The 26198-nt window shown below is 46.8% G+C and overlaps 1 protein-coding gene across 3 annotated transcripts in view; it reads left to right on the top strand.

Annotated features, from left to right (window-relative positions):
• The window catches only part of SNX30 (sorting nexin family member 30), a 125840-nt gene that overhangs the window by 87632 nt on the left and 12010 nt on the right, over nucleotides 1–26198 (top strand). For 2 of the 3 annotated variants that reach the window (XM_005581045.4, XM_074016801.1), the window contains exon 7: nucleotides 11606–11692. The exons of the other annotated variant lie outside the window; for it this stretch is intronic. In XM_005581045.4, coding sequence (XP_005581102.1) covers nucleotides 11606–11692 — 87 coding nt within the window. The remainder of the gene's footprint in view (nucleotides 1–11605; nucleotides 11693–26198) is intronic. 3 annotated transcript variants of the gene reach the window in all.

Genomic DNA, 26198 nt, shown 5'->3' with positions numbered 1-26198 from the left:
CGTGGCTCAGTGTTGAACAAGCCCACCTCTAAATAGCACCCTCCTACTTCCCAAAGGAGATCTGTAGATGATTAATCCGTCTTTGGAGCAGGTCTAGGGCATCCCATGAGGAAAGACCCAAAGTAGGGACTGACCTGAATTCCAGAGAGCATCCTGTCAGTCAACATTGGGTTGTAAAAATGTAAAACCAGAAAGATCATAGATCCGTGAAAACATTGTACAGCTTGAGAAGTGGAATAAAAAATAATGAATCAACTAGTTATAAAAACAAACTATGATGGAAAACTTTAAGTACTTGCCAAAGGACAGAGAATAGTAACAAACTGCCACATACCCATTCTCCTTGTTCCATCTTGTCCCATCAGGTGTGAAGGGTTGATATGTACTAAACTGTGGACAGTGGAAAAGGGAGCCTCTGGTGAATCCCATTCTCATGTGTGCACTATAAAATTGCTAATAAAACACTTTCAAAGAGAGGATTGAATTTGGATCTCTCAGTGACCAGGGAAATGGTATGAATTTCCTTATCTATAAGTTGGAAATGATGGCAGTGATAGGATAAAGTCAGATGTGAGATCATTAGCCTGAGACCACTAGTTGGAAATTATTGGAACTGAGGCTGTAAACCAAAACTTCTGGCTGTGAATTTGCAGCTCATTCTCCTGTATCACATTGACTTTTGTTTAAAAAAAGTTGGGATATACATATTGAATTTTTGGTCCTATGGCCGAAACAAGTATAGAAAGCCATCTTGACTTCCTTAAAATGAACCAGAATATTTCACTTATCGAGTTAATGGTATCTGTTCTTTTTTTTTTGAGATGGAGTCTCACTCTGTCACCAGGCTGGAGTACAATGGTGTGATCTCGGCTCACTGCAACCACCTCCTCCTGGGTTCGGGTGATTCTCGTGCCTCAGCCTTCCGAGTAGCTGGAATTACAGGCACCCACCACCACACCCAGCTAATTTTTGTATTTTTAGTAGAGACAGGGTTTCCCCATGTTGGCCAGGAGGAACTTGATCTCCTGACCTCATGATCCATCCTCCGCCTTGGCCTCCCAAAGTGTTGGGATTACAGGCGTGAGCCACCGCACCTGTCCAGTATCTGTTCTTATAAACAAAAATAAGTTTTTACAATTCCTGGAGTGTCCCTGGATTTGTCTCTTATATATACACACCCTTCATCAAATACTCTCTTAACTTTGCCAGATGAGAAATCCAGTGCATACACAGCTCTGGGATACTATAGTACAGATTACTCTGTTTTTGCCTGTGGCAGGTATATTAGTACTTAGTATATATTTGTATTTGAAGCACAATTTAAAAATGTCATATAGCAAGGATTTATCTGGCATCTATAAAACATTATTACACTGGGAGACATAAGCTTGTGTGATGTAAGTTAGATATCAAATAAACATTTGTTTGCTCACTCTTTACCCCCCATGTGTGGGGCATATGTATTGAGTTTCTTGTTTACTGAGCCTGAAAAATCAGGTCAATCAGGCTGAGCGAATGGGATTAATTGTACACAGTCTTGTCTGGGGAAGGGCATGGAAAAGAGGAAGTGTGGACTGATGCAGTCTCGGAAACCCAAGCTCTATCCCTGATAGTAGCTGGGCTGAGTCCAGTTAATAAGAAACAGGGCCACCTGCTCCTCCTCTTTTCACCAGGAAAGCGTCTCTGTGGAGTGCCCTGGCCTTGGCAGGAGTGACTGGATGGCCAAACGAAGACTGTGTCTAGAGTTGTCGGGGTCTGTGTGGCTGGTACTGAAGACACCAGGAGAATGATAGGTGTCTTAAGTGGCTTTCCCCACCTTTTCACATTGCTGCTCTTTAAGAATTTTTAAGTATATTTTCTTTTTCCGAGAGAGTCGTATAGTTCCATTTCCAAAGTGGCTTTCTGACTTTTGAAACATAAGCAGGGCAGACTTTGCTGTGCAGTATGGAAACTAAACATGGAGCAGAGGACTTGCCATAGGCCTGGCTGTGGCCTGTTCTTTTTATTTTTGGAGATGGAGTCTTGCTCTATCACCCAGGCTGGAGTGCGGTGGCACGATCTTGGCTCACTGCAACCTCCACCTCCTGGGTTCAAGCGATTCTTCTGCCTCAGGCTCCCGAGTACCTGGGATTACAGGTGCATGCCACCACGCCCAGCTAATTTTTGTATTTTTAGTGGAGATGGGATTTTACCATGTTGGCCAGGCTGGTCTCAAACTCTTGACCTCAAGTGATCTGCCCGCCCTGGCCTCCCAAAGTGCTGGGATTACAGGCCTGAGCCCCCACATCAGGCCTGTGGCCCATTCTTCATCAGCTGCTGAATGGTCCTCAGAGCTGAGAAAGTCCTAGGTTGGTTTTGGTGAGGAGTTACTGGTGTGGTGAGGTTCTGTCAGTCTATCTTCATCATGGCCTTGAGGGAACCTAATGGTGAATGTTTGTCTTCATCATTTGGAGGTAGTGGTCTGTGCCTTAGGAATTTGACATGGTGGAGGGCTGGTCCATCCCTGGATGGGAAAATGCCAGGGCTCATCTAAGTCCTGTCCTGGTGGGGCTGTGGTTGGGGTTCCTCTCTGAGTTCGAAAGGGCGTTTAGGATCATCTGTTTCATTTGCTCATGGTTGACACGAAGAAACAGACCCTTGTGGGTAAATCTTTCTCTGTTGCATGGCCACAGGACTATACTCCTTAGTGACCAATCAGCTTGTAGCTGTGTGTTTACTACTTGCCAAGAGGCAAACTGGGTGACTTCAGGCTTTTCAAGCCTGGCCTCTAGTTGTATCTCTTTCAGGACAGTTGTGGCTAGATATGTTCTGTTCCCTTTGGAGGCAGAGAGCATAGAAAAATAGGGTCATTATCAAGGCACTCAGAACAAATGGAACAATGTGAGTTTAAGCCGTGAACAATGAGAACAGCTTGTACTGGAAAGACAGTTGAAGGCATGTGTCACAAGGTTATGTGTGTGGGGGACAGGAGGGTACAAAGGTTAGTTACCCTTAAGCCCAGACTCGAGTTAAATACCTTGCAGACATCCACAGGTGAGCCCTTATATAGGATTTCACATTCTGTAAACTGTGTGTATGTAAAATGAAATTAGGGTAGCGATGGACTGAAAGAGACCCTTTTGAAGTCCTCACCACTTTTCTGGCAGTGCCTTTTGAGTATTAGCGTTGTCATGACCAGGCCAAGTGTTGGAGAAGCTTTATTCATGAAGATTTGGGCAGGACCATCTTATTTCCCACACTGCCTTATCCATAGAAGGTGGTCAGCAAGTACGTAATCGAATTGGACAATTTGGTAAATTTGCAACACTTACAAATATACAATGATTGCACATTGTACATCTTATTTTTAAGAGATTTATGTCAATGCGCATGCTTATCTCAGGGGTCTTGGTGAATGATTGGGGTGGGATGAGGGTCTGAAGTAAGAGTGGATGAAGAAGGCTGTGGCTGGAGACTTGGATGACATATGGGAATGAGCTGTGCAAGGGTCAGAGGATGGAGCATTTTAGGTAGAGGGGAGCAGCCAGTGCAAAGGTCTGAAAGCTGAAATGAGCTCAGAGTCTTTGCAGATCAGAAAAGCTGGTGTGAGTGGAGCCCGGTGAGCAAAGGAGTAAGTGGTAAGCGGTGAGGTCAAAGAGAGGTAGGAGCCTGGTCCTGCAGTGGCATTTTTTTTTTTTTTTTTTTTTTTGAGACAGAGTCTCACTCTGTTGCCCAGGCTGGAGTGCAGTTACGTGATCTCGGCTCACTGCAACCTCCGTCTCCTGGTTCAAGCATTTCTCCTGCCTTAGCCTCCTGAGTAGCTGGGATTACAGGTGCGCGCCACGACACCCGGCTAATTTTTTGTATTTTTAGTAGAGACAGAGGTTTCACCATGTTGGTCAGGCTGGTCTTGAACTTCTGACCTCGTGATCCACCCATCTTGGCCTCCCAAATGCAGTAGCATCTTAAAGACCAACTTAAAGGCTAGCAAGAGTCTGGACTTTATTCTAAGGACTAGAAGGGAAGCCATTTAGTTTTATGCGGGGAGATGACAGGATGTGATTTTTACTTTTAGAAGACAACTGGTGCTACAGTATGGAGAATAGATTGTAGAGGATGAGAGTGGTGGTTGGGAAGGCCATTGAGAAGGCTGTCACAGGGAGCCACGGGCAGAAAACTAGGTGGTGGAGCCTGGACTGCAGTGGTAGAGACGTGGGTGGATTTGGGGTATATTTTGGATGACAGTCCAATGGCACTTGCTGCTGTAGTGATGCAAAATAAGAAAGGAATTGGGGTTTTTGGCTTTAGCAGCTGGGTGGATAGCAGTACTGTTTATTGGGACGGGGAGGATCCAGGGAGGAACAGGTTGGAGCAGTTGGGAGTCCACTGTTTTGGGCATGTGGAGTTCAGAATGCCCCCTAATCATTAAAGTGGAGATGTCATGGCAGTTGGTTATGAGTTAGTCCAGAATGGGAATAGAAATTTGGGAGTCATTAGTGTATGAATGCTGTTTAAATCTCTGAGACCGATGGAGATCATATGAGGAGATGTGATTGAGGTGCGTAGAGTGTCAAGGCCTGCGCCTGTGGCGTGGTAATATTTATTGGTCTGTCTTCTTAAGAGGAAAGAACAAGTAGCAAAGGAGCCCACGAAGGAAGGGTTGGTATGGCAGGAGGGAAGAAGTAGAGGATTGCCTCCATGAAGCCAAGATAAATGTTTTAAGAAGCAGCAAAATATATCTGTTGGATTTAATAATATGGACATTGTTTGTAATCAAGATTACAAGTGTGAGATGTGGATGCAGAAGTTTTGGTTTAAAGACAAAGTTTGTCTTCCAGTTGGAGATAACTTGGACAACATTCCGGGGTAGTCCTTTTCAAAAGCCGGTTTAAATTGTCAGGTTTCTTCAGCCTCCCCACCTCTTCCCCACAGGGACACAAGGTGGCGCTAATGAGTCAAGCTCCGGGAACGCGACCAGTTGGTGCTGTAGGTTGGCCATTTCCGGTGCCTTTCCAAAACCGAAATGAAGATCTGGAAGATTGAGTTGTCAGGGAAAAAATGTCCCCTTTCCTGAACAAAAGAGATTATACAGAGTGGCCAATTTCTTGCAGCTAAAATAATGTGAAGAAGCAGGATGTGAAATATACATGATTTCAAAGGATTTAGAAAAATATTAAAATGAAAACTTGAGATTCCCAGTAATGGCAGACTGAATACACATTTAAACTTCACCAAAATGACACTAAAAGGATTTTGAAAAAAAGTCACAAGCCCACAGACAAGGGCAACAGGCAAGGAGGCAGTAGCAGTACAATTTTGGTAAGTACTAAATGACTCAAGCTGATTTTGAAACCGACAGTGGGGGAAAAAACTGAGAAGTCACCTGGTTTACACCGTGGAACCCTCCAAAAAGGTCAAGAGTTGGCAGCACCACGCCCCTCTGGGACTGAGGTAGAGCTGAAGAGAAGAATAAATCTAGAGTCTGTTTAAGAATCCTAGCTTCCGGCTGGGCGCGGTGGCTCAAGCCTGTAATCCCAGCACTTTGGGAGGCCGAGACGGGCGGATCACGAGGTCAGGAGATCAAGACCATCCTGGCTAACACGGTGAAACCCCCTCTCTACTAAAAAATACAAAAAAAAAAAAAAAAAAACGAGCCGGGCGAGGTGGTGGGCACCTGTAGTCCCAGCTACTCGGGAGGCTGAGGCAGGAGAATGGCGTAAACCCGGGAGGCGGAGCTTGCAGTGAGCTGAGATCCGGCCACTGCACTCCAGCCTGGGCGACAGAGCGAGACTCTGTCTCAAAAAAAAAAAAAAAAAAGAGAATCCTAGCTTCCGATCCTCTCCTCTCTGCTCACGCAGGGGCCACTTCCTTCTCCACTTTGGCAGAACTGGGGGTTGATTCTCTGGAGGGGGCCTCTCTGGACCAAGAGACTCTAGGCACACTTGAGGGTGTTCAGTGATGTTGGGACTCTTCTCCTGCTTGGCTCTCAGCCTTAGATCTTCCATGCAAGGAGGAAAAGAGCCTTTTCTAGAAAATCTGGATGGGCCAAGAGAAGTGACCCACAGATACGGATATTGGCTGGCGGTGGAGAGCCAGGGTGGTTCCTCAGTGAAAGGACGCAGCCGAGTCTCCTGTGGAGAATGTCAACAAGCCCTCTGTGCAGAGAGCTTTCAATCCATTTCCATGGAGTTTCCCTCTTGGATGGGTGGACAGATAAGGGTCACCAGATATGTAAGGGAAGATTTGAATATGAATATCAGAAGTAAAAACAAAGAAGAAAAAGCCTACTGAATGAAACATTGATGGAGAAGAACATTTCCACAAAAAAAAATTGTTAATATTTTCCAAAAGAGAAGATATCACTGCCATAAAACAATAATTTTTAAAAATTCAGAGAACAAAGAGCTCTTGGAAATTAAAACCATGATAGGAATACAAAAATTAATAGAAGAGTTAGAAGAAAAAGTTAAGAATGTCACATATGAAAAAAACCAAAAGAGAATTGGAGGAAAAAATATGAAAATTAGAGGATTAGACCATCTGAATAACAAGCGTGCAGGCAGAGAAACAGAAATGGGAAGTATCAAAGAAGCCATTCAAGGAAAAAGACCAGAAGGGAAGAAATAATGTATCACTGGTTGTTCTGCCTGATGAGATTATGTATGACTTCTCCCCCTCCTTTAAATTTTCCAAATTGTATGTAAAAATATCTCTTAAAATGAGGGGGTAGTGTGTGATTTCAGTATTACCAACATTGCCCCAGGACATCTAAATCACAGGTGGTCCTGGTTTCCATAGAATGAGTGTGTAAAAGGAGCATGTTGAAAGGGGTAACCTGAACTCAGTCATTTAACCGGAGCTGGTGCTATCACTAGGACCAAATCAGACTCATTTTCCTGCCTGCAGGAAAGTGCCCTTCTAGAGGGCTTCCCTAAGCCGCAGGACTATGTGGGTATTTTATTTTTATTCTCATTTGTTCTTTGTTAGTGAACACCCATTACTCTACATGAATTCCACTTGGGTCTTGGGTCGTCAGCCCTGGCCTTCAGGAATATGAACCCTACCGGGGGCTGAGCTGTTCCTGCTGCTTTGGTATCCTCTTCCAGCCTTGCATCCTAGCGTCCCTCTTCCACAAAGCTTTGAAGCTGAAAAACTTGGTGGGCTTGAAGAGGCTTTTTGGCAGCTGCTGACCTTTGGCGCTGGGGCTCTTTTTCTGCCTTTCCCCCTCCCATAGTTTGTGAGCCCACAGCCTTGGAAGAGGAAGACATGTGCAAGAGTCTGGGGGTGGGGAAGGGACGCTGCGCTTTCCTGTAGATACTGACCACTGTGGTCTTTCTTGGGACAAATCCAGTGCAGATGTTGAAAGCCAAACCACAGAATGCATCTGTCATCCAACTCTTCTAAGCATTTTGTTTTTGTAGATAAAGGCTGTTTGATTAATATTTCATGGATGACGTAACTATAGACCTCTTAATGACTGTTATTAATTTGTTACAAACATTTGGATGACAGATGTCATCTATGGGATGTTTCTATTGTTTAGCCTTTTTATTATAGAAAAATTCAAACATCTATCCCAGCCATCTATCCCAGCCATCCCATGTGGATCCCAGCCATCCTGCGCGGATCCCAGCCAGCATCAGCAGTCGCCCACTCGTGACTCATCTGGTTCTGTCTCTCTCTAACGCTGCTCCCAACTCCCACCCCGTGGTTTAATTTAACACAAATCCTGAAATCATATTATTTCATACAGAAACATTTAGTACGTATCTCTAAAATACAAGCATTTTTTTAAGGACTACCTAATTATGTTTAAATATCCAGTTAGTGTTCAGATTTCCCAGTTTGTCTCAGACACAGTTTCTGTTTATTTTTCCAAATTGAGATCCAGACAGGATCTATACATTGATTGGTATGTTTCTTAAATATTAAAAAATCCTTCTTTGTCCATTTATTTTTCCTTGTAATTTATTTGTTAAAGAGTCATTTGTCAGCTGGGCGCGGTGGCTCAAGCCTGTAATCCTAGCACTTTGGGAGGCCAAGAGGGGCAGATCACGAGGTCAGGAGATCGAGACCATCCTGGCTAACACAGTGAAACCCCGTCGCTACTAAAAATACAAAAAAAAAAAAAAAAAAAATTAGCCGGGCGTGGTGGCGGGGGAGGGGGGAACCTGTAGTCCCAGCTACTGGGGAGGCTGAGGTAGGAGAATGGCGGGAACCCAGGAGGCGGAGCTTGCAGTGAGCCGAGATCGCTCCACTGCACTCCAGCCTGGGCGACAGAGAGAGACTCCGTCTCAAAAAAAAGAAAAAGTCATTTGTCTTCTCTTCACTGGAAAATAGAGATAGTAAAGTTCCAGATTATTAGGACCACTTGAAATCGCAACAAAATGTTCTAATGTTTTAAAAAAATAAGTGTCCGAGAGGAATTTATTCCATGTCTCTAATTAAAAGTCACCTTGTGAGCGTGAGGCCCTCCTTGGGCACCCTATGTACAATTTTGCCTTCCCCAAACCCTTGGTACTTACCTTCCATTCCTGTTTTATTTTTCCTCCTAATACCCAGAGCTACCTACTGTATATTTTACTTGCTTCTTGTCTGCCTCTCCTCTAGAATATAAGCTCCACATGGTTTTGTGATTTGTTCTCTGCTCTATCCCCATCCCTGGCTAGATGAATGAAGATGTATGAAGGCAGGGCAGAAGCAGCGTGGGGATGGGTGTGTAGAGGAGGGCAGGTGGCGTGAAGCGTGAGGAGGAAATTCTCACTGTGCCCTTCGCCTTTTTGATGTGTCATATCCATGGGATGCCGATCCCTGTAAAGTTCCGTGAGAAGTTCAGATGATGACTCTTTTCTGCTTGTCATTCAATGATGGAGGGGCCTCTCTGCAGACGCTGGCTTGGTCTCTTGGCCTCTTTACCCCACTGCCAGCTCGGGCCTCATCTCAGAGCCACAGGCTGGTTTGACCAATTTTATCAATAGAGACTGGGCTGGGGACCCATCATCTCAGAACATCACCAACAGCGTGCAAAGGTGTCCCAGTGAGGGTGGTGGTCGTCAGCAGTTTGTCTTGATTCAGAACACATTGTCCAACCTTTAGCGTGGCTGGATCGTGGGCCAGCTGCGAAGCCACATACTGGAAACAGCCTGAATGAGCCACTGCTGTGCCATGAGCCAGGTGTGGCCTTGAACAGGGCCTGCCACCGTCCCTTGGTCTCCTCATTTGTAGAAAAGGGATGATGCGCGTTCGCCTCTGCAGGGTTGCTGGGAGCCTTTTGTGCTGTCCGGCGATGCAGGGCTGTTAGGGTGGATCCTCCAGTCAGCCTGCGCGAGAGGGCAGCATTCTGGCCACGCTGGAAAACACTGAGAGACAGAGACCCTGCCTCTCCTGTGGGCCAGGGCAAGCCCAGGCTAACTGGATGACATAAATCTATAAAGTAAAAAAAAAAAAAAAAAAAAGTACTTTGTGGACTTCATATAGCCCAAAAAAAAATTCTAAATCTATTGGTCTGGTACCATCAGTAGTAAAAATCCTACTGGGGAGGGATATGGCTGGATCTACAGACTCCCTCATCTGTTTTGGGCATGGGGAGAGGAGACGCTTTTGGACTATTGTAGCTGAGTGGGGTTGATGCATCTCCCCCCAACCCCTCACAGTCCCAGGGGTCTTGTAACCCCAGCAGTGCCCCCAGGAACCCCCAGGCTGTGCTGGCATTGTCTTAGGAGGTTCTTGCCACACTGACAGAGTGTGTGTCTCTGGGACAACTCATGCTCTTTCCTGGAAGCGCTAGTCTGGATATGTGGTACTGGATGTTTTTTCCAGTAAGGTGCTAGGCGTCCTGTGAAGGGAAGTGCACACCAGTGGTAAGCAGCCTGCACAGCCCCCACCCTGCCGTTCCATTGCACCTTGGGGAACCACATTTGCACGTCCATAGAGAAGAGGATTTTTACTACTGATGGTACCAGACCAATAGATTTAGATTATTTTTTGGGCTATATGAAGTCCACAAAGTACTTTTTTTTTTTTTTTTTTTTTTTACTTTATAGATTTATGTCATCCAGTATGGTAGCCACTAGCCATATGTGCTCTTTTTAAGTTTAAATTCAAAGAGTAACATGAAATAAAAATGTAAACCCAGTTCCCCAGTCCTGCTAGCTTTGTTTCATGTGCTCAGTAGGCACGAGGAGGCAGTGGTTCCTGAATTAGTGCAGGTTATAAAACATTTCCATTATAGCAGAAAGTTCCATTGAACAGCACTGTAAATATTCCTATTCAAAGATGAATGAGTGTGGGGAGGAAATGTCAGGGCACTTAGGAGACAGCTGAGTGGCAATTGATGGAAAATTATTGTAATTTTAACCTCATTTTCATTTCTTGATAAAATACTTCTCAAAGCAAACTTTTCAGAGGAAGACTTGAGGTTCCCCGTATTGACACATTCCATTAAAAGGTTGAACCCGCAGCACTCTCAACTCTTCAGTTGCCTGTCACATTTTAGCACAGTCAGGGACACGGGGTGCCTGTGCTTAGCCAGGGGGTGACTCCTTCCTGCCCTGACTCCACACTCTGCTGGAAGGTCCCCTATGGGGAAAGTGCCTGATTAGAAACTTTCATAGCAATTTATTTCTTTTGAGTTAGTGGAAAAGAAAGGTCTCATCACTCTTGGTTTGCCACTTGTGATTCTACTAAAGGAAGGAAAAAGAAACCCGTTGATGAAACAGATACTTTTCTAGAAGGTCTGCTAGAAGCTTTTCTGTTTTGCTTAGTGGGTTCATAGCAGCAGAGCTCAGACGAAGTGAGGGGAGCCCTGGGCACAGATTTATGGGGGCATTCACTCTCAGTTGCCAGCGTTGTACTACATGGGCCAAAGAGGGAGTGTCTCCTTACGTTTTGCACTCCGGGTGCCTGGCTTGCCTCACTCTTGTCCCATCCTGAGCTGGCTCTCATGGGGCCCATTGACCCTTCACTCTGGTGGGCTGGCTGCATGGTTCTAGGAATTCTGGACTTGCACATGTGTAGCCCCTTTAGCACATACAGACACATACTGTGTCTGAGCCTCTGTCACACTGAACCCCTCAGGTAGGGAGTGCATCTCTCTGCTCTTTCTACACCTGGATCAGAGTAGAGGACTAGTAAGTGGCTAATGAATGATTCAATGAACAGATCAGTCCGCTAGGGGTCCACTCACTGAATTGAAGAGTGAAGAGTTGTCTTAGACTTTTCCTTTAAGATTTCAGAGAACATCTAGCATTGTAGCCTGCAAAGCTCCACATTTCTGCACAGTTGGGCTCTGGCTGCACACAGTGAAGCGGAGAGTCCTCCCAGCAGTGCGACAATGGATGGGTGCTGTTTCCCCTACTTGCCTTTTCCTAGAATTTCTTTCCTTTCAGCATCAGGGTTTAGTTACTTTACTAGAAACCCCAGCCTCAGGAGTGCTTCTCTTCTCTTCCCTCCTTTCCCCTGCTTCCTCCAGAGTTTCTGCCATGGCCAGACTGTCCTAGAAGCACGTGGCTGGGCCCGGGGTAGGCCTCAATTTGGGGAGGCGTGGGGGAAAAGCAGCAATCACCTGGGGGTGGGAGGCCCCTTTGTGGACTCAGTGTTACATGCTTCTCTTCTCTGCCTCCCACAGAGTGTATTAAAGAAGAGGGACCAAGTTCAAGCAGAGTACGAAGCCAAACTGGAAGCTGTGGCTCTGCGGAAGGAAGACCGCCCCAAGGTCAGGGAAGCCACCTGGGAAGGGCTGCCAAGCTGTGGTCTCCCTGCTGGTGCTAAGTAAATTCTCATCTCTAGATCTGTGTGACTACGCGTGGTCAGTGCCGGCTGGGCTACGTTGATGAAGTTGCCCTTTTTCACTCCCTTTTCTGTCCTACTTCTGCGAGTTCCTAGTGTTCACTTGGGATTGAGTTTTCTACTGTTTCCTGGGCCTAATTTTTTTTTTAAAGACTTAACAGCTCTGCCATTCATCAGCAGTTCCTTGCTCCATAGAATGGCATTGCAGAGAGGAGGAAAGAATAGCCTAGATCAGTGCTTTCAAAGTGTGGTTCATAGGCCCACAAACTCTACAATCCATGATGAGGAAAGTATAGAAGCACTTGGAAACTTCTATAGGAATTTGATGTTGCTGCAGAACCAGTTGTACACATTGTGTTGAACACTCAAGACGAGCGTGTTAAACTCGCGTGAGGAGTTGCGCGTGGAGCAAGCTGCATGCTGGTTCTGCACAGCAGGACTACAACTTGGTCGAATTGGGGGAAAAAAGCCAACAAAAAGTGGCCCTTTACTCCCCAGAGTTCGAGCAGCACTAGTCTCGCTTGTCTAGGATGCCTTCTGGCTCCAGTGTTTGTAACTGCTCAGTGGGTTCACCTTGTCCGCTGCCTAGACAGAGCTGATTTATCAAGACAAGGAATTTGTAATGGCGTAAGAGTAATTCATGCAGAACCAGCTGTATGGGACACTGGAGTTTTACTATTATTCAAATCATTCTCCCTGAGCATTTGGGGATCAGAGTTTTGAAAGATAATTTGGTGGGTAGGGGCTTAGGAAGTGGGGAGTGCTGATTGGTCAGGTTGGAGATGGAAATATAGGGGGTGGAAGTGAGGTTCTCTTGGGGGTCTTCTGCTCCTCGGTGGCATTGCAGAACTGGTTGAGCCAGATTACCACCTGGGTGGTGTCAGCTGATCCATTGAGTGCAGGGTCTGCAGAACATCTCAAGCCCTGATCTTAGGTTTTACAGTAGTGATGTTATCTCCAGGAACAATTTGGGGAGGTTTAGGCTCTTGGAGCCAGAGGCCGCATGACCCCTAGACCTTAATTTCTAATTTTTTTTTTTTTTAATTTTTGAGACGGAGTCTCGCTCTGTCACCCAGGCTGGAGTGCAGTGGCCGGATCTCAGCTCACTGCAAGCTCTGCCTCCCGGGTTTACGCCATTCTCCTGCCTCAGCCTCCCAAGTAGCTGGGACTACAGGCGCCTGCCACCTCGCCCGGCTAAGTTTTTGTATTTTTAGTAGAGACGGGGTTTCACTGTGTTAGCCAGGATGGTCTCGATCTCCTGACCTCGTGATCCGCCTAAGTAGCTAATTTGTTAATCCTGCAAAAGCAGACTGGTCGCCAGGTAAGAAGGAGGTCTTTTCAGGAAAGGGCTATTATCAGTATTGTTTCAGAGTCAAACCATAAACTGAATTCCTTCTCAAGGCTAGTTCATCCTACGCCCAGAAATGAACAAGGACAGCTTAAAGGTTAGAAGCAAGATGGAATGGGTTAGGTCTGATCTCTCTCACTGTCATAATTTCCTCAGTTGTAAGTATTGCAAAGGCAGTTCTCTGTTTTGGGTCTAGACAGAGGATCACAGTTGTAAAAATGCATCTGTTGTATTGGTCACTCTGTTTGTTGTCTTTCTCTTCCCTGAGCCAGGATTAAAAATGAGTAATAATGGCCAATATGCAAGTGCTTGCCCTTGCAGTGTCCTAAGCACTCTCACTGTCTCTTGCACGTTTGCTCTACACAGACTCACAGCTGGCCCTCCAGATCCATGGATTCCACATCTGCAGATTTAGCCAATTGCAGATTGAGAGTATTGGGGGAAAAAAAACAAAAAATAATAATACAACAGTAGAAAATAACACAAGGAAAAAAAACTAATGCAGTACGGGTTGCCTGTCTCTTATCCCAAATGCTTAAAATTAGAAGCGTTTCAGATTTTGGGATATTTGTGTATACATAATGAGCTATTTTAGGGGCAGGACCGAAGTCTAAACATGAGATTTATTTCTGTTTCTTATACACCTTATACACATAGCCTAAAGGTACTTTTATAGAATATTTTAAATAATTTTGTGCATGAAACAAAGTTTTGACTGCAACCCATCACATGAGGTCAGGTGTGGAGTTGCCCACCTCTACCATGTTGACCCTCAAAAAGTTTCAGATTTTGAGCCAGGCACAGTGGTGCAGGTCCGTATTTCATCTTACTGGGGAGGTTGAGGTGGGAGGATCCCTTGAGGCCAGGAGTTAGAGGCTGTAGTGTGTTATGATTGCGCCTGTGAATGGCCACTGCACCCCAGCCTGGGCAGCGTAGAGAGACCCCATCTTAAGAAAAAAAAGGTTTTGGATTTTGGGGTATTTTGGGTTTTCAGATTGGGGATGCCCAACCTGTATAACAATGGTGTACAAGGTATTTATGTTGTATTAGGTATTATAAGTAATCTAGAGATGATTTAAAGTATACAGGAAGCTGTGCATTTGTTATATGCAAACACTACATGACTTTATATAAGGGGCCGTTGTTGAACATTCACAGATTTTGATATCTCAGAAGTCCTGGAACCAATCCCCACCCCACCCCACCAGATAGCGAGGTGACAGCTGTGTGTGTGTATGTGCATGTATGTGTAAAATCTCATTGATTCCATACCACAACCATGAGGTTTAGGTAGCTTTGTTATCCCCATTTGAGAGGTGAGCACACCAAGGCCCAATGTCACACAGCTAGCGCTGGTAGAGCTAGGATGGCACCCTGCCGTTTGACTTTAGAATCTTGCCACGTACCATTCCATCACTCTGCCTCTTTTTGGTTTGTAAGTGGAAGGTGTATTTGTTTTCAAAGAGGGGGGTGAGGGTGGAGAACATTGGTAAGATAATAGCAAGGACCCGCATTTCAGGGAAATGGTTTGACATCAGAGCTGCGGGGTTTTCCTCTTTTGCCGTGGTTCCTGCTGCCGCCGCCATGCCAAGACATACCTGGAAAGGAACCAGCTTTGGAATTTGAAACTCACACCTCAGAAATGATACACCCTGGCTTTGTGTAGTGTCTTTAATGTTAATTGCATCACAGGATCACTGCAGTGGTCATCTGAGGCCCAGAGGGAAGACATTGTTCTTTCCCTGTTTCATGGGTGAGGAAATGAGGCACAAAGGAGCTGGACAAATTGCCCAGCCTCTTTGATGCCGAGTGGCTCTCCATCCTGTGCACGTTTGTTGTGTTAATTCCCGCATCACCGGTAGTGATCTACACCAGAGCGTAAAGGCTGCATATATCTACAGAAAGGCAGATGATGAGGATTGGAACTGTGGTCATTGGCCCAGCGTATGCAGCTGGCACCCTCCCTCTGGTTCCTCCTGCCACAGCTGTTCTCCTTCTTCCATCCTGTTTGTCTGTCATAAGGGAGGTGACAGCAGAAATGCAGCCATATGCTCACAACTGCCCTCTGCCTGCCTGTGGCCTGCTCCACTGACGAGTCCTGAACTGGCCTGTGATATTCTGGAACATCTGCTGAGCCATGTCTCGGTCTCATTTAAAGGAATGACTTAGGATGATTTATTTGTGTATATTTTAAAAGTTTCCTTTCAACGAAGGGATTTAAAGGGATGACATAGGATGATTTGTTTGAATATGTTTTAAAAGTTTGCATTTAGCCCGCAAATGTAAAGATGTAAGTCATTCACAGAAAAACAGATAACCGCATGATCTCACTTATATATGAAATCTAACAAAGTTGAAGTCATAGAAACAGAGAATAGAACGGTGGTTGCCAGGACTCAGGATGGGGGAAATCATGGTCAAAAGGTACAAACTTTCAGTTATAAGGTGAGCAAAATCCTGGGTATTCCATGCACAGTGTGGGTGGTGATGGATGTGTTCATTAATTTGATTGTGATCATAACTACACAGTTTGTACATGTATCAGATCATCACGTCATATGCCTGGAGTGTATATACTTTTATGTGTCAGTTACATATTGAAGGAAAAATAGAAGTCACTTTTCCTGGCTAGGGAGGGAAGGAGAACCAACAAGTTCTGCCACTGGCCTAGTTTGGAAACCGAGGATTCTGCATCTATAAAGACATCATGTGTGTGGTTCTGTAAATAGCATCTGTACAAGCTCAGCACTGAATACAAGCTTTCTCAGAGGCTGATACTGTTATTTAATATGTTCAGCCCTATACAGGACACATTCGTTTCCAAAGCTAGGAGCTGAAGGTTCGGAATAATAGGCCGAGTTAAGTCTTAAGCATGCCTGGCTTGCTGGCTGCTGGAAGCACACACCAGGCTTGGAGCAGTCTCGAGCAGAGCGAGACACTGGTTTTGGCGCCCTCATACCCCACAGCTGCCTGCCAGGGCTCCCGGCCTCACATTCCTGTGGGTCTGGGTGATTCCTGTCAACTCCCCGTGCTGTGGAAATCTTTGGCTGCTGCCATTCTCCGCCTTCCTGGACTCCACTTACCCACATGGCTCATCCTCTTGGCCACGGGAATTCTACCAGAGGCCGAGGGTTTCCTCCCCGTCAATGAAAATGACTAGTCAGTCCTGAACACACACCTGCGTTCTCCTAGCACACTGTGGCCAGGCCGTCTTCACCTTCTCTCTTCCTGGTGGGATGTTGAACCGTGCCACATTCACTTTGCTACTTATTTAGCAATTGTTATTTTTAAAGACAAAATGGACTGTCATGGTGGTGTGCCAGTGAGTGTAACGTAACAGTGGCGGCAGCAGAAATCCTTTGCCACCTTTGGGTCTGGGGCAGCAGCTGCCTTGGTGGGCAGAGGAGGGTGCAGTTGGCAGCCTGTCCAAGTCTGGCACGGTTCAAGCACGGGATTTAGAATCGGAGGGCCCTGGGTTCAAAGCCCAGCTGTGCCCCAGCTTGCCTGGATCTGCTCCTCAGCCTTTGCGGGCCTCCGTTGCCTCACACACGTGATTGTTGTGATGCCGTAAGGTGCTTGGCGTAGTGTCTGATGTCAGAAGTAGTGTTTGACGTCGTGACAGACGCTCCCTTGGAGGAGCCTCCTGTGTCCACACTGGCTGCAGTAGGAATGTGGCTGGAGAACTTTGTTTTCTGGGTTTGCTGTCACATATTTTAAGAAGTCCCTTTTCTGACCACAATGTTTTAGACATTGTTTCCTGGGTCCTCAAGCTTCCCCTGCCTCCCTACCCCTCCACACACCTGTCCTCCCCAACAGCCCATCAGGAGGTTTGGTGGATGCTGAGGAAATGAGCAACTTAAGGTTTTTGCTGTGCTTTGCCTGATGGGGTTGTGAGTTCATGAAGCCAGAGCTGCTGTTGACGAGATTTTTTTTTTAAAAAGCCAGGGAATTCAGAAGTGGGTTAGGGCTGATTCTATCCCAGGGCTTCGGCCAGGTCTGTTGGGAACTGATAGTGGGAGCAAGGTAGCTCAGGGGACTGTCGCAGGAGTGCTGGGGAGGAGAGGGCCCCTGGTATGGGCATGGCCAGCAGAAGATCCGAGGGAGTCTGGGGGCTTACCTCGTTGTCAGGTAAAACCGAAACCTGAAAAACTTGCTCCAGATAATGAGGGAAAGTTGATTTCTGTGGAGTCATGGAGGGGCATCAAAATCTGATCACTTTTTTGTAACCCAGGGTAAGGAAGTGGCCTCACCTGTCTCCACGACCTTCCCTGTAAATTTCAAAGTGGGGTGATCCTCTTAGGGGAGTCCTAGAACGTCTTGGGCTGGAGGAGCGCGTGCTAAGGGCAGAGGGTGCGGAGGCCTCTGGAGCTGGGGAAGAATGGTGGTGTCCGAGAATGCAAAGTTTTGCTTTGTGGTTGGGCTAAGGCTGGAGAAAGCTTAGCAGACACTGAGGTGGTGATTCCCAGGCAGATGGAGCTTTGGAGACTTGGCCTTCTCCATGTTAATTGTGAGGTTGGAGAAGCAACATGCACTTACGTAGTAGGGGCTGGCTGCCTTCTGCTGGACCTGTTGGGCCACAACCTGGTGTACACCTTAGAATCTAACCCACCATGGAAGGTAGAGGGCATCAGAGCTCTTACAGAAGATGAGGAGAGGCTGAAGAATTGCATTTAGAACAGGACCGGGAGCATCTGCACCCTCGAATGACAGTGAGGGTAATGGAGAGGGAGCTTTTGCCTTTTCCTGTCTTCCATGTTGGACTCTTTTCAGTGCTAATACAGTCGGTATAACTAGCTCCAGAAAGAACAAAGAAGGGATGCCAGGGAGAAGGCTTCACAAAATTCCTAGTTATCTTCAAAAGGTTAAAAAAAAAAAGCAGGGTGCTGTTTTAGGCCCTGACTCACAAGTAGCCCCATCCTGTGTGCAGTGCCAGCTGAAGAAGTTTAAATGGGTGGTGTTGGAGTGCAGGTGAGGACAGATGGGCCACGTGGAGGGGACCTGTGGTGTCGGTGTGGAGGGGGGCGGGCGCGTGGTGTGTGTGTGGGGAGGGCACATGGCGTGTGTGTGGGGAGGGCGCATGGCATGTAGGGAGGGTGTGTGTGGCATGTAGGGAGGGCGCGTGGTGTGTAGGGAGGTCGCATGGTGGGCATGTGTGTGGGGGGCGGGTGTGGTGTTTTGGGGGGCATGGGCATGGAGGGGAGTGGGGCATTGGTGTGGGAAGAGTGGGTGTGTCGTGTGGAGGTGACTGGGAGTGGAAAGGTGCACAGAGGTGTTCCTCTGGTTGAGAGAAGAGCAGAAGGAAGGTGGAAATTGGGCTCTCTGGACAAACCTATTGAAGGCTGTAGACCTTGGACAGCTCTTAGAACCACCAGGATGGTGAATGTTCTGGAATGGGAAAGACGTGACAGGTAGCGAAGTGAGAATGCCAATTGTAAACTGGTAGCAGGGAGACTTCTACTTACGGAGCTTCCGCAGACCAGAGAGTGGGGCCTGGTGTCTGTCATTTCCAGACCCTTCTGGCAAGTGAGGACCCTCAGCGTGGGGCAGAAGACCAGGTGCCTCCAGTCTGAGCAGGCGGAACCCCCCCAACCCCTCAGCTGACTTATGTCCCACCGCAGCCATCCTCTGCCAGTGTGGCGGTTCCCATGTGATAGACGGGGGCCCGGGGTCAGGGGAAGCGTGGAACTTAAGTGCCAAAGTTTACAAATGGCAGAGCCGGTATGAGGCCCGGGTGCATCTGGCACCAAAGCTGACGCCTTTCCCCAGGGCGCGGGCCCCAGCAGCTGTGCTCCCTGAGGGGGCGCCCTGCCTTTCCCGAGGCAGGTACAGAGAGTGCGTGTGGCCTTCCCTGGGGCTTCACTCTCATGTCATCGTGCAGGGGAGCTCGTGGCTCTCTTGCTGTCAGCCTCTCTGCTCCTCATCTCATGCCCTCACCTCTCCCTCCCTCACTCCCCACTGGCCATCCTCTGAAGTTTGTTTTTATCTATTATTAAAGAAAGCCTTCATTCAGAGAGCTGGTGACTTTCTATTTGCCCAATTCCGTGGCTGCTTTTCAAACTGGACCCTGTCTCAGTGTATTCTTACCTGTTTTCACCTTATAGCTCAAATAGACAATGAAAACGCAGTTGCTGGAAGCTGGAGATGACCAGCCTGGGGGCTTTGGCTTCCCAGAGGGCAGGGGACCAATCTCGCTGCTACTCACACATTGCCAGTTAGAGAGCCCTGTCCCCTGCTCACCCAGCAGCATGTGGCTGTCACTGGTCCTGGAACCTGTCCCACAGTGGCCACAAGTTCCCCTCTCCCCAACGCTTTGGGATTATATCTGTCTTGTGTAGTTTGGAGATTTTCCTAACCTACGGTCATCATGAGAGCAGATATTGTGACATCTCCAACCCAGCTCCAAGAAGGAGACTTAGGTTGAGATTTCTGTTCTAGGGCCTGGAAATGCATGGCACATGGAAGGAGCTCAGTAATGCTTTTTTTTTTTTTTTTTTTTTTTTTTTTGAGACGTGATCTTGCTCTGTTGCCAGGCTGGAGTGCAGTGGCTCGATCTTGGCTCACTGAGTAATACATTTTTAAATGAATGTTGGTGAATTTAAGTTACTATCCCATTCCCTAGCACACAGAAATGCACAGTCCCATCTACGTGACTCTTCTGTCATTGCACTAACAACCTGTATTCTGTAATGGAAATTATCATGAGAGATTGGGAACCAATGTGAAAAATGCAATTTTGTCCCGTCTATATTGTCTTTTGATGTCTTATCTGGTGATATTTTTCCTTGGTGTCATGATAAGCAACACCCAACCATTAGCAGTGCTGTGCCATCTCAACATCCTTCAGACACATGGTAGCACAACCGTAACAATACCTCAGTCACAAAAATTAAAACATTGAGATGAGAGGAAATGCTGAGGGTGGTGGCCCACACCTGTTATTATCTCAGCACTCTGGGAGGCCAAGATGGGAGATCGCTTGAGCTCAGGAGTTCCAGACCAGCCTGGGCAAAGTAGCAAGACCTTGTTCTACTCCAAATAAAAATATTAGCTGGGTGTGATGGTGCGCATTTGTAGTTACAGCCACTCTGGAGGCTGGGGCAGAAGGATTGCTTGAGCTTGGGAGATTGAGGCTACAGTGAGCTGTGATTGCGCCACTGCACTCCGGCCTGAGTGACAGAGCAAGACCTGTCTCAAAAATGAATAAAATTAAAAAGAAATAAAAGGAATGCTTAGTGTTACTGGTCAGTGAATTGATTGTTACAAGGACACTATCCAAAAAGAATCAAAGGTGAGAAGAATACACGCCTGAGCCTGAGTGTGAGTTGCCAGCATTCCCCTTCTTCGCGTTGGGGAACTTCACAAGCTGGTCACAGACAGCACACCCCAGTTCCTCTTATTTTCTTATGTTTAATCCCTCCATCCTCTTCTAACTCCTACCACCCCGGGCTTCTCTAGCTCTGTTCTCTCTGATTCACCACCTCCTCCTCCTCCTGTGCCCGCCTTTCCGAGTGACTTTTGCTGAGTCCTTTATTAACCCTATACATGCTGGCTTCTCTGTGAGTTCAAACCTTGGGCCCTGCCTCCCTCAGCCCCACTTTTCCCTCCATATATTTAAAAAAGATTATATTGTGGTAAAATACACAGAATATAAAACTTGCCATCTTAACCATTTAAAAGTGTACAGCTTAGTCGTGTTAAGCACATTTACGTTGTTGTGCAATCGATATCTGGAACTCTTTTCATCTTGCAGAACTGAAACTGACTCATTAAACAACTCTCCATTCCCTGTCCTGCCAGCCCCTGGAAACCCCTGTTATACTTTATGTCTCTATGACTTTGACCGTTCTAGATACCTCGTATCTTGAATAATATAGTATTTGTCCTGTGACTGGCTTATTTCACTCAGCGTGATGTCCTTCGTTTATCCATGTTGTAACATGGTAGAATTTCCTTCGTTTTTGAGGCTGAATAATATCCCATATATATGGGACACACACACACACACACACACACACTCATACATATACATACCGCATTTTGTTTATCCATTCATCAGTGGACATCTGTGTTGCTTTCATCTTTGGGCTACCATGAATAATGCTGCTATAAACATGTGTGTACAAATGTCTCTGAGGCCCTGCTTTCAATTTCTTTGGATATATACTCAGAAGTGGAATCCAGCAGGATCATATGGTAGTTCTATTTAAAATTTTAAACTGTTTTCCATAGCAGCAATACTGTTTTATAATCCACCAACAATATACAAGGGTTCTAGTTTCCCCATGTTCTTACCAACATTTATTTGCTCCTATTTTTTTGAGACAGAGTCTTGCTCTGTCACCCAAGCTAGAGTGCAGTGGCATGATCTTGGCTGACTGTAATCTCTGCCTCCCAGAGACCAACCAGGCTGGTCTCAAACTCCTGACCTCAGGTGATCTGCTCACCTTGGCCTCCCAAAGTGCTGGGATTACAGGTGTGAGCTGCTGCACCCGGCCTATTTTCTGTTTTTTTTTTTTTTTTTTTGGTAGTAGCCATCCTGATGAGTGTGAGATGCTATCTCATTGTGGCTTTGATTAGCATTTCACTAGTGATTATGATGTTGAGCATCTTTTCATGTCCTTGTTGACTGTTTATCTTCTTTATTTTTATTTTTTTGAGATGGAGTCTCGCTCTGTTGCCAGTCTGGAGTGCAGTGACACAATCTTGGCTCACTGCAACCTCCGCCTCCCTGAATCAAGCAATTCTCCTGCCTCAGCCTCCTAAGTAGTTGGGACTACAGGCACACACCACCACGTCCAGCTAATTTTATTGTATTTTTAGTAGAGACAAGATTTCACCATATTGGCCAGGATGGTCTCGATCTCTTGACTTTGTGATCTGCCTGCCTCAGCCTCCCAAAGTGCTGGGATTATAGGTGTGAGCCACTGTGCCCAGCCGACTGTGTATCTTCTTTGGAGATATGTTGAAGTCCTTTCCTCATTTTAAAATTTGGTTGTGTATTCTTTTCCATAAGCCTTTATAAAAGAGCTATGTTTGATTTTCTTGTTATCTCACCCTGCTTTGTGGAGGGAGGCGTCACTCTTCCCCTGGCTGCAACTGCCTCCTTTCTCTGAGCTGTGGACCTGTCCTTCATTCTGAGCCTTTGGTGGCACTAGTGCCACCCTAGTCATCCGGACTAGAAACTTCAGGCTTCTCTTTGACTCCCTGTATTTTATTTCTCATGGGCAGCCAGTTGCCAAATCTGTCAGTCCTGTCTCCACCAGGTTGGTTTACTCCATCCTCTCCCTTCTGGTGTTAGAGCCACCACCCTGGTTCCAGTGTGCCCAGTGCAATCTCATGCTAATATATAGTTTGGAGATGATTCATCTCTGGTGTCTAATGAAATCTCAGGGTGGGGTAGCATTGGCAAAGGGTGGCATAATGTTTGGGAGAACATATAATAGTATAGTTTGTATTTGGAAGATGAAAACCTTTTTCGTAACACATGAAATAAAGCTTGAGGAGCAATGCAAAGGGTAGATTATCTTTTGTGAACAGCACATTATAATATTGATAATACTCATAGAAGCTAACAAATGTTTATTGAGCACTTACTATATGCCAGGCACAAGTGTGTCACAGGTGTGCAATGACTATCTGGAACCAGTGTTGCGGGCATAAGAAGAATTTACCAAGACAGTTGTAGGTAAAGAAAAACAGATTTATCAGAGAAAGTAGGAAAATACATTGCAGGAGTGCAACAGGCAGATCAGCAAGAAGGGAGCTGACTGACAGGAAACAAAGGCTTGCTGGGGATTTCATAGAATGGTGCTTGTGCTGTGTACTGAAGGGGGCTTTGTGCAGTGCTGGTAGCTCCAAGGTTGAATGAGCAAACTTGCATTTTTCTATTAACTGTGAGTCTGGTGATAGCTGGGTGCAGGAAGATTGTGTTATTAATATTTGTGCAGGATATGTGTCCTGGACCATGAAGAAAGGCAGAAGTATACCTTAATCTGCCTTCTCTTTTTGCTTTCCCTTGGTCCTGCCAGCCCAACTCCCCCTTCCTAATTAGGACTCCATAAAGCGCTTAACACATATTAGCCTGTTTGACCTCATGACAACCTTGTGAGGCAGAGGATATTATTAGCCAGACAGAGAAGCTGAGGCCAGGTCCCAGGCCACACACCTGGTAAGTGGCAGGCAGGGCGTGCGAGCTAAGCTCTGGAAGTTTGATTCTAGAGCTGTCCACTGCAGCCGGAGGAAGCGTGGGGCTTTTTCTGTTCTCCGGAAGTGGGCATGAGTTAACTGGGCCTCAGGAAACCAGGCCTTTGGGACGAGCCCCAGCCTCTTCATTCCCTGCCACCCTCCGCCAATCTTGCGAGCTGCAGTTCCCTCTCCATGCCGCTGTGGGCCCTGCGGCCTGTGCATGATAACCTGCGGTGGGTCCCCGTGTCCTCTCCTCTGTCCCTTGCGTGTACTGCCAGTCTGGAGTGCCTTCCGAGTGGTCACACATCTCACATCTGTCATCTTTAAGGAGCCGCCTCAGTGCCGTTTCCTGCACGAGGCCCGATCTTCCCAGGTTGGCCTCCCTCTCCATCCTCCTCAGCATGCTTATCACGGGGGCTCCAGGGGAAGCGACAACAGTTGCAACATCTCACCTCAGTGTCTAGGCATGTTCCTGTTTCTTCCCAACTAGACTGTAGGTTACGGGAGACAGGATTTGCCTGTCAGGACCCAAGCACTTTTGTATTCCTCAGTGCCAAGCACAGAATGTGTTGTGAAACTGAGAAGCCAAATATTTCCCAGACCGAGGCTCAGGCAGTCATAAAACCCACAACCGTGGTTTAGACCCTAATTTTTGTGGGTCACTCAGAGTTCCTATGTCCAGAACAGACCTGGGAATCTTTAAACCTGGGAATCTTTCCTCTGTAAAAAGTCCTCTGATTCAGAGACCCCGGCTGCCCTCTTCTCCACGTGTCCCAGTGAGGTTCTCTTTCCAGGCCTTTCCATTTTCTCCCCACAGCAGAAGTTTCATTAAGCAAATAGGAAGTTGCTCATAAGCACCCTCACCCCGATGCAAATACGAGCAGTGGCCAGGAGACAGGTGAGGAAACTGGCCTGTGCCCGTGGGAGGTGAAGCCAGCCAGAGACGCTGGCTCGCTGGGCATCTTTCCACTGAGGCTGATTCCTGCAGTGACTCTGGAGAGGCAAGACCGGGATACTCTGGTTTTTATTTCCCTTTTTCCTGAGGTGACCAGTAGTAATGGGTGGTCTTGGGAGGAGGCAAAAGAGACTGAAATCATGACATCAGAAGAAAAACTCAGTCTCTGACCTGGTACGGTGGCTCACACCTGTAATTCCAGTACTGTGGGAGACTGAGGTGGGAGGATCGCTGGAGGCCAGGAGTTCGAGACCAGCCTGGACAACACAGCAGCACCACCACATCCCACTTATGGTAGAGATGGGCTTCTTGCTGTGTTTCCCAGGCTGGTCTCAAATTCCTGACCTCCAGCGATCTTCTGCCTTGGCCTCCCAAAGTGCTGGAAGGCATGAACCACTGCACCCAGCCCAGTACTTTTTTTCCTTCTTCCAGAAGCTTACGTACTTTGAAGAAGGCCTCTTTCCCCGTCTTAACAGAAAAATTCCTTGCTTTTTAATTTCTTAAAGTGTCAGTTACCTCTTTATCTCCAGCTTATCCTGGTTTCACCCATGTCTAGTTCCCCTGTCAGGCACATTCGAATTCGCTTGCCTTGGCTGTCCCTTCCCCGGCTCCTGTGTTCTACAGCCATCTCCACGTGGTCTGTGGAGAAGACGGCTGAGTACCCTGAAGGTGTCCAGCTCCCTCAGGCCTGTCCTTCTCATTGGCATCATTCTGGGTCAGCTCCTTGCCCATGAGGCCTGGGTATAAACCTCCCCGATCGGTGGAAATGGACTCCCAGTGGTGAGCCATGGCTTGGAGACCGTTTGGTTCATGGGCCCCAGCGCACCGAGCATACAAGGAAGACCACACTTGTGGTTGGGATACATTTGGCAGATTGGGGGTTTGACCTGGCTTTGGGCATGTTGGCTCCCTGGCCACCATTAGGGCCCAGTGGGGTGCTTGAGTTAGGGGAGAGAAGCCAGCTTTCGGAAGTGCTGCAGCCGCAAGGCCCACTGCATCTGCACAGGATGGGTGAAACTCACCAAAGCAAAGTGAAAGTTGTGAAATTTCAAGTGACATAGTTCCCTTTTGAGAAAGTTTTGTAAACCTCTTTAAGAAAAACTTGAAATAGCCTGCTGTATATTTCTTCTTTGAATTTCAGATTTTTTTTTTTTTTTTTTTTTTTTGAGACGGAGTCTCGCTCTGTCACCCAGGCTGGAGTGCAGTGGCGCGATCTCGGCTCACTGCAAGCTCCGCCTCCCGGGTTCACGCCATTCTCCTGCCTCAGCCTCCTGAGTACCTGAGACTACAGTGCCCGCCACCATGCCCGGCTAATTTTCTTGTATTTTTTAGTAGAGACAGGGTTTCACCGTGTTAGCCAGGATGGTCTCGATCTCCTAACCTCGTGATCCGCCCACCTTGGCCTCCCAAAAGTTCTGGGATTACAGGCGTGAGCCACCACACCCAGCCTGAATTTCATATTTTTTTTGACATGCATAAGTAACTTTCCTCCTATTTTCTCAGACGTCTCTAACTCTCCATTTTGAAATATCTGCTATTGGGAAAAGCATAAACAAGCCTCCAGTTTATTTATAATGTGGGGTTCAGAGGAGGCAGCTGGCCAGTAGTTGTCTTATTGCAATTCTCTGATTAATGAGGAAAGGCGTCATTAAGTGTCACAGCGATGGAATATTTCATGTGATCTGGGAAAACCTACCTCTTTTCTAGTTCTAATATAGGACACAGGAAAATAGCAGGGCAATGCAAATACTGCTGTGTATTTGCAAAGTCTGCACACACTTTCAAGTGTGGATGAGTAAATCCTAAAAGGAACCAAAGACATATGACTCTGACTTGCAGTGTTTCTTCTTCCTGTTTGTAAATGGGGGTGTCCCCCACGAGTCTCTGTTGTGTTTGGATGGGTTTGAAGATTCGGGTTAGGAAAGCCCCTTTTCAGAATTCCTC

Source organism: Macaca fascicularis, chromosome 15 (assembly GCF_037993035.2).
Source record: "Macaca fascicularis isolate 582-1 chromosome 15, T2T-MFA8v1.1".
Classification (NCBI taxonomy): Eukaryota; Metazoa; Chordata; class Mammalia; order Primates; family Cercopithecidae; genus Macaca; species Macaca fascicularis.
Note: the sequence above shows the minus strand (reverse complement) of the source record. Positions and strands in the feature narration are given on the sequence as shown.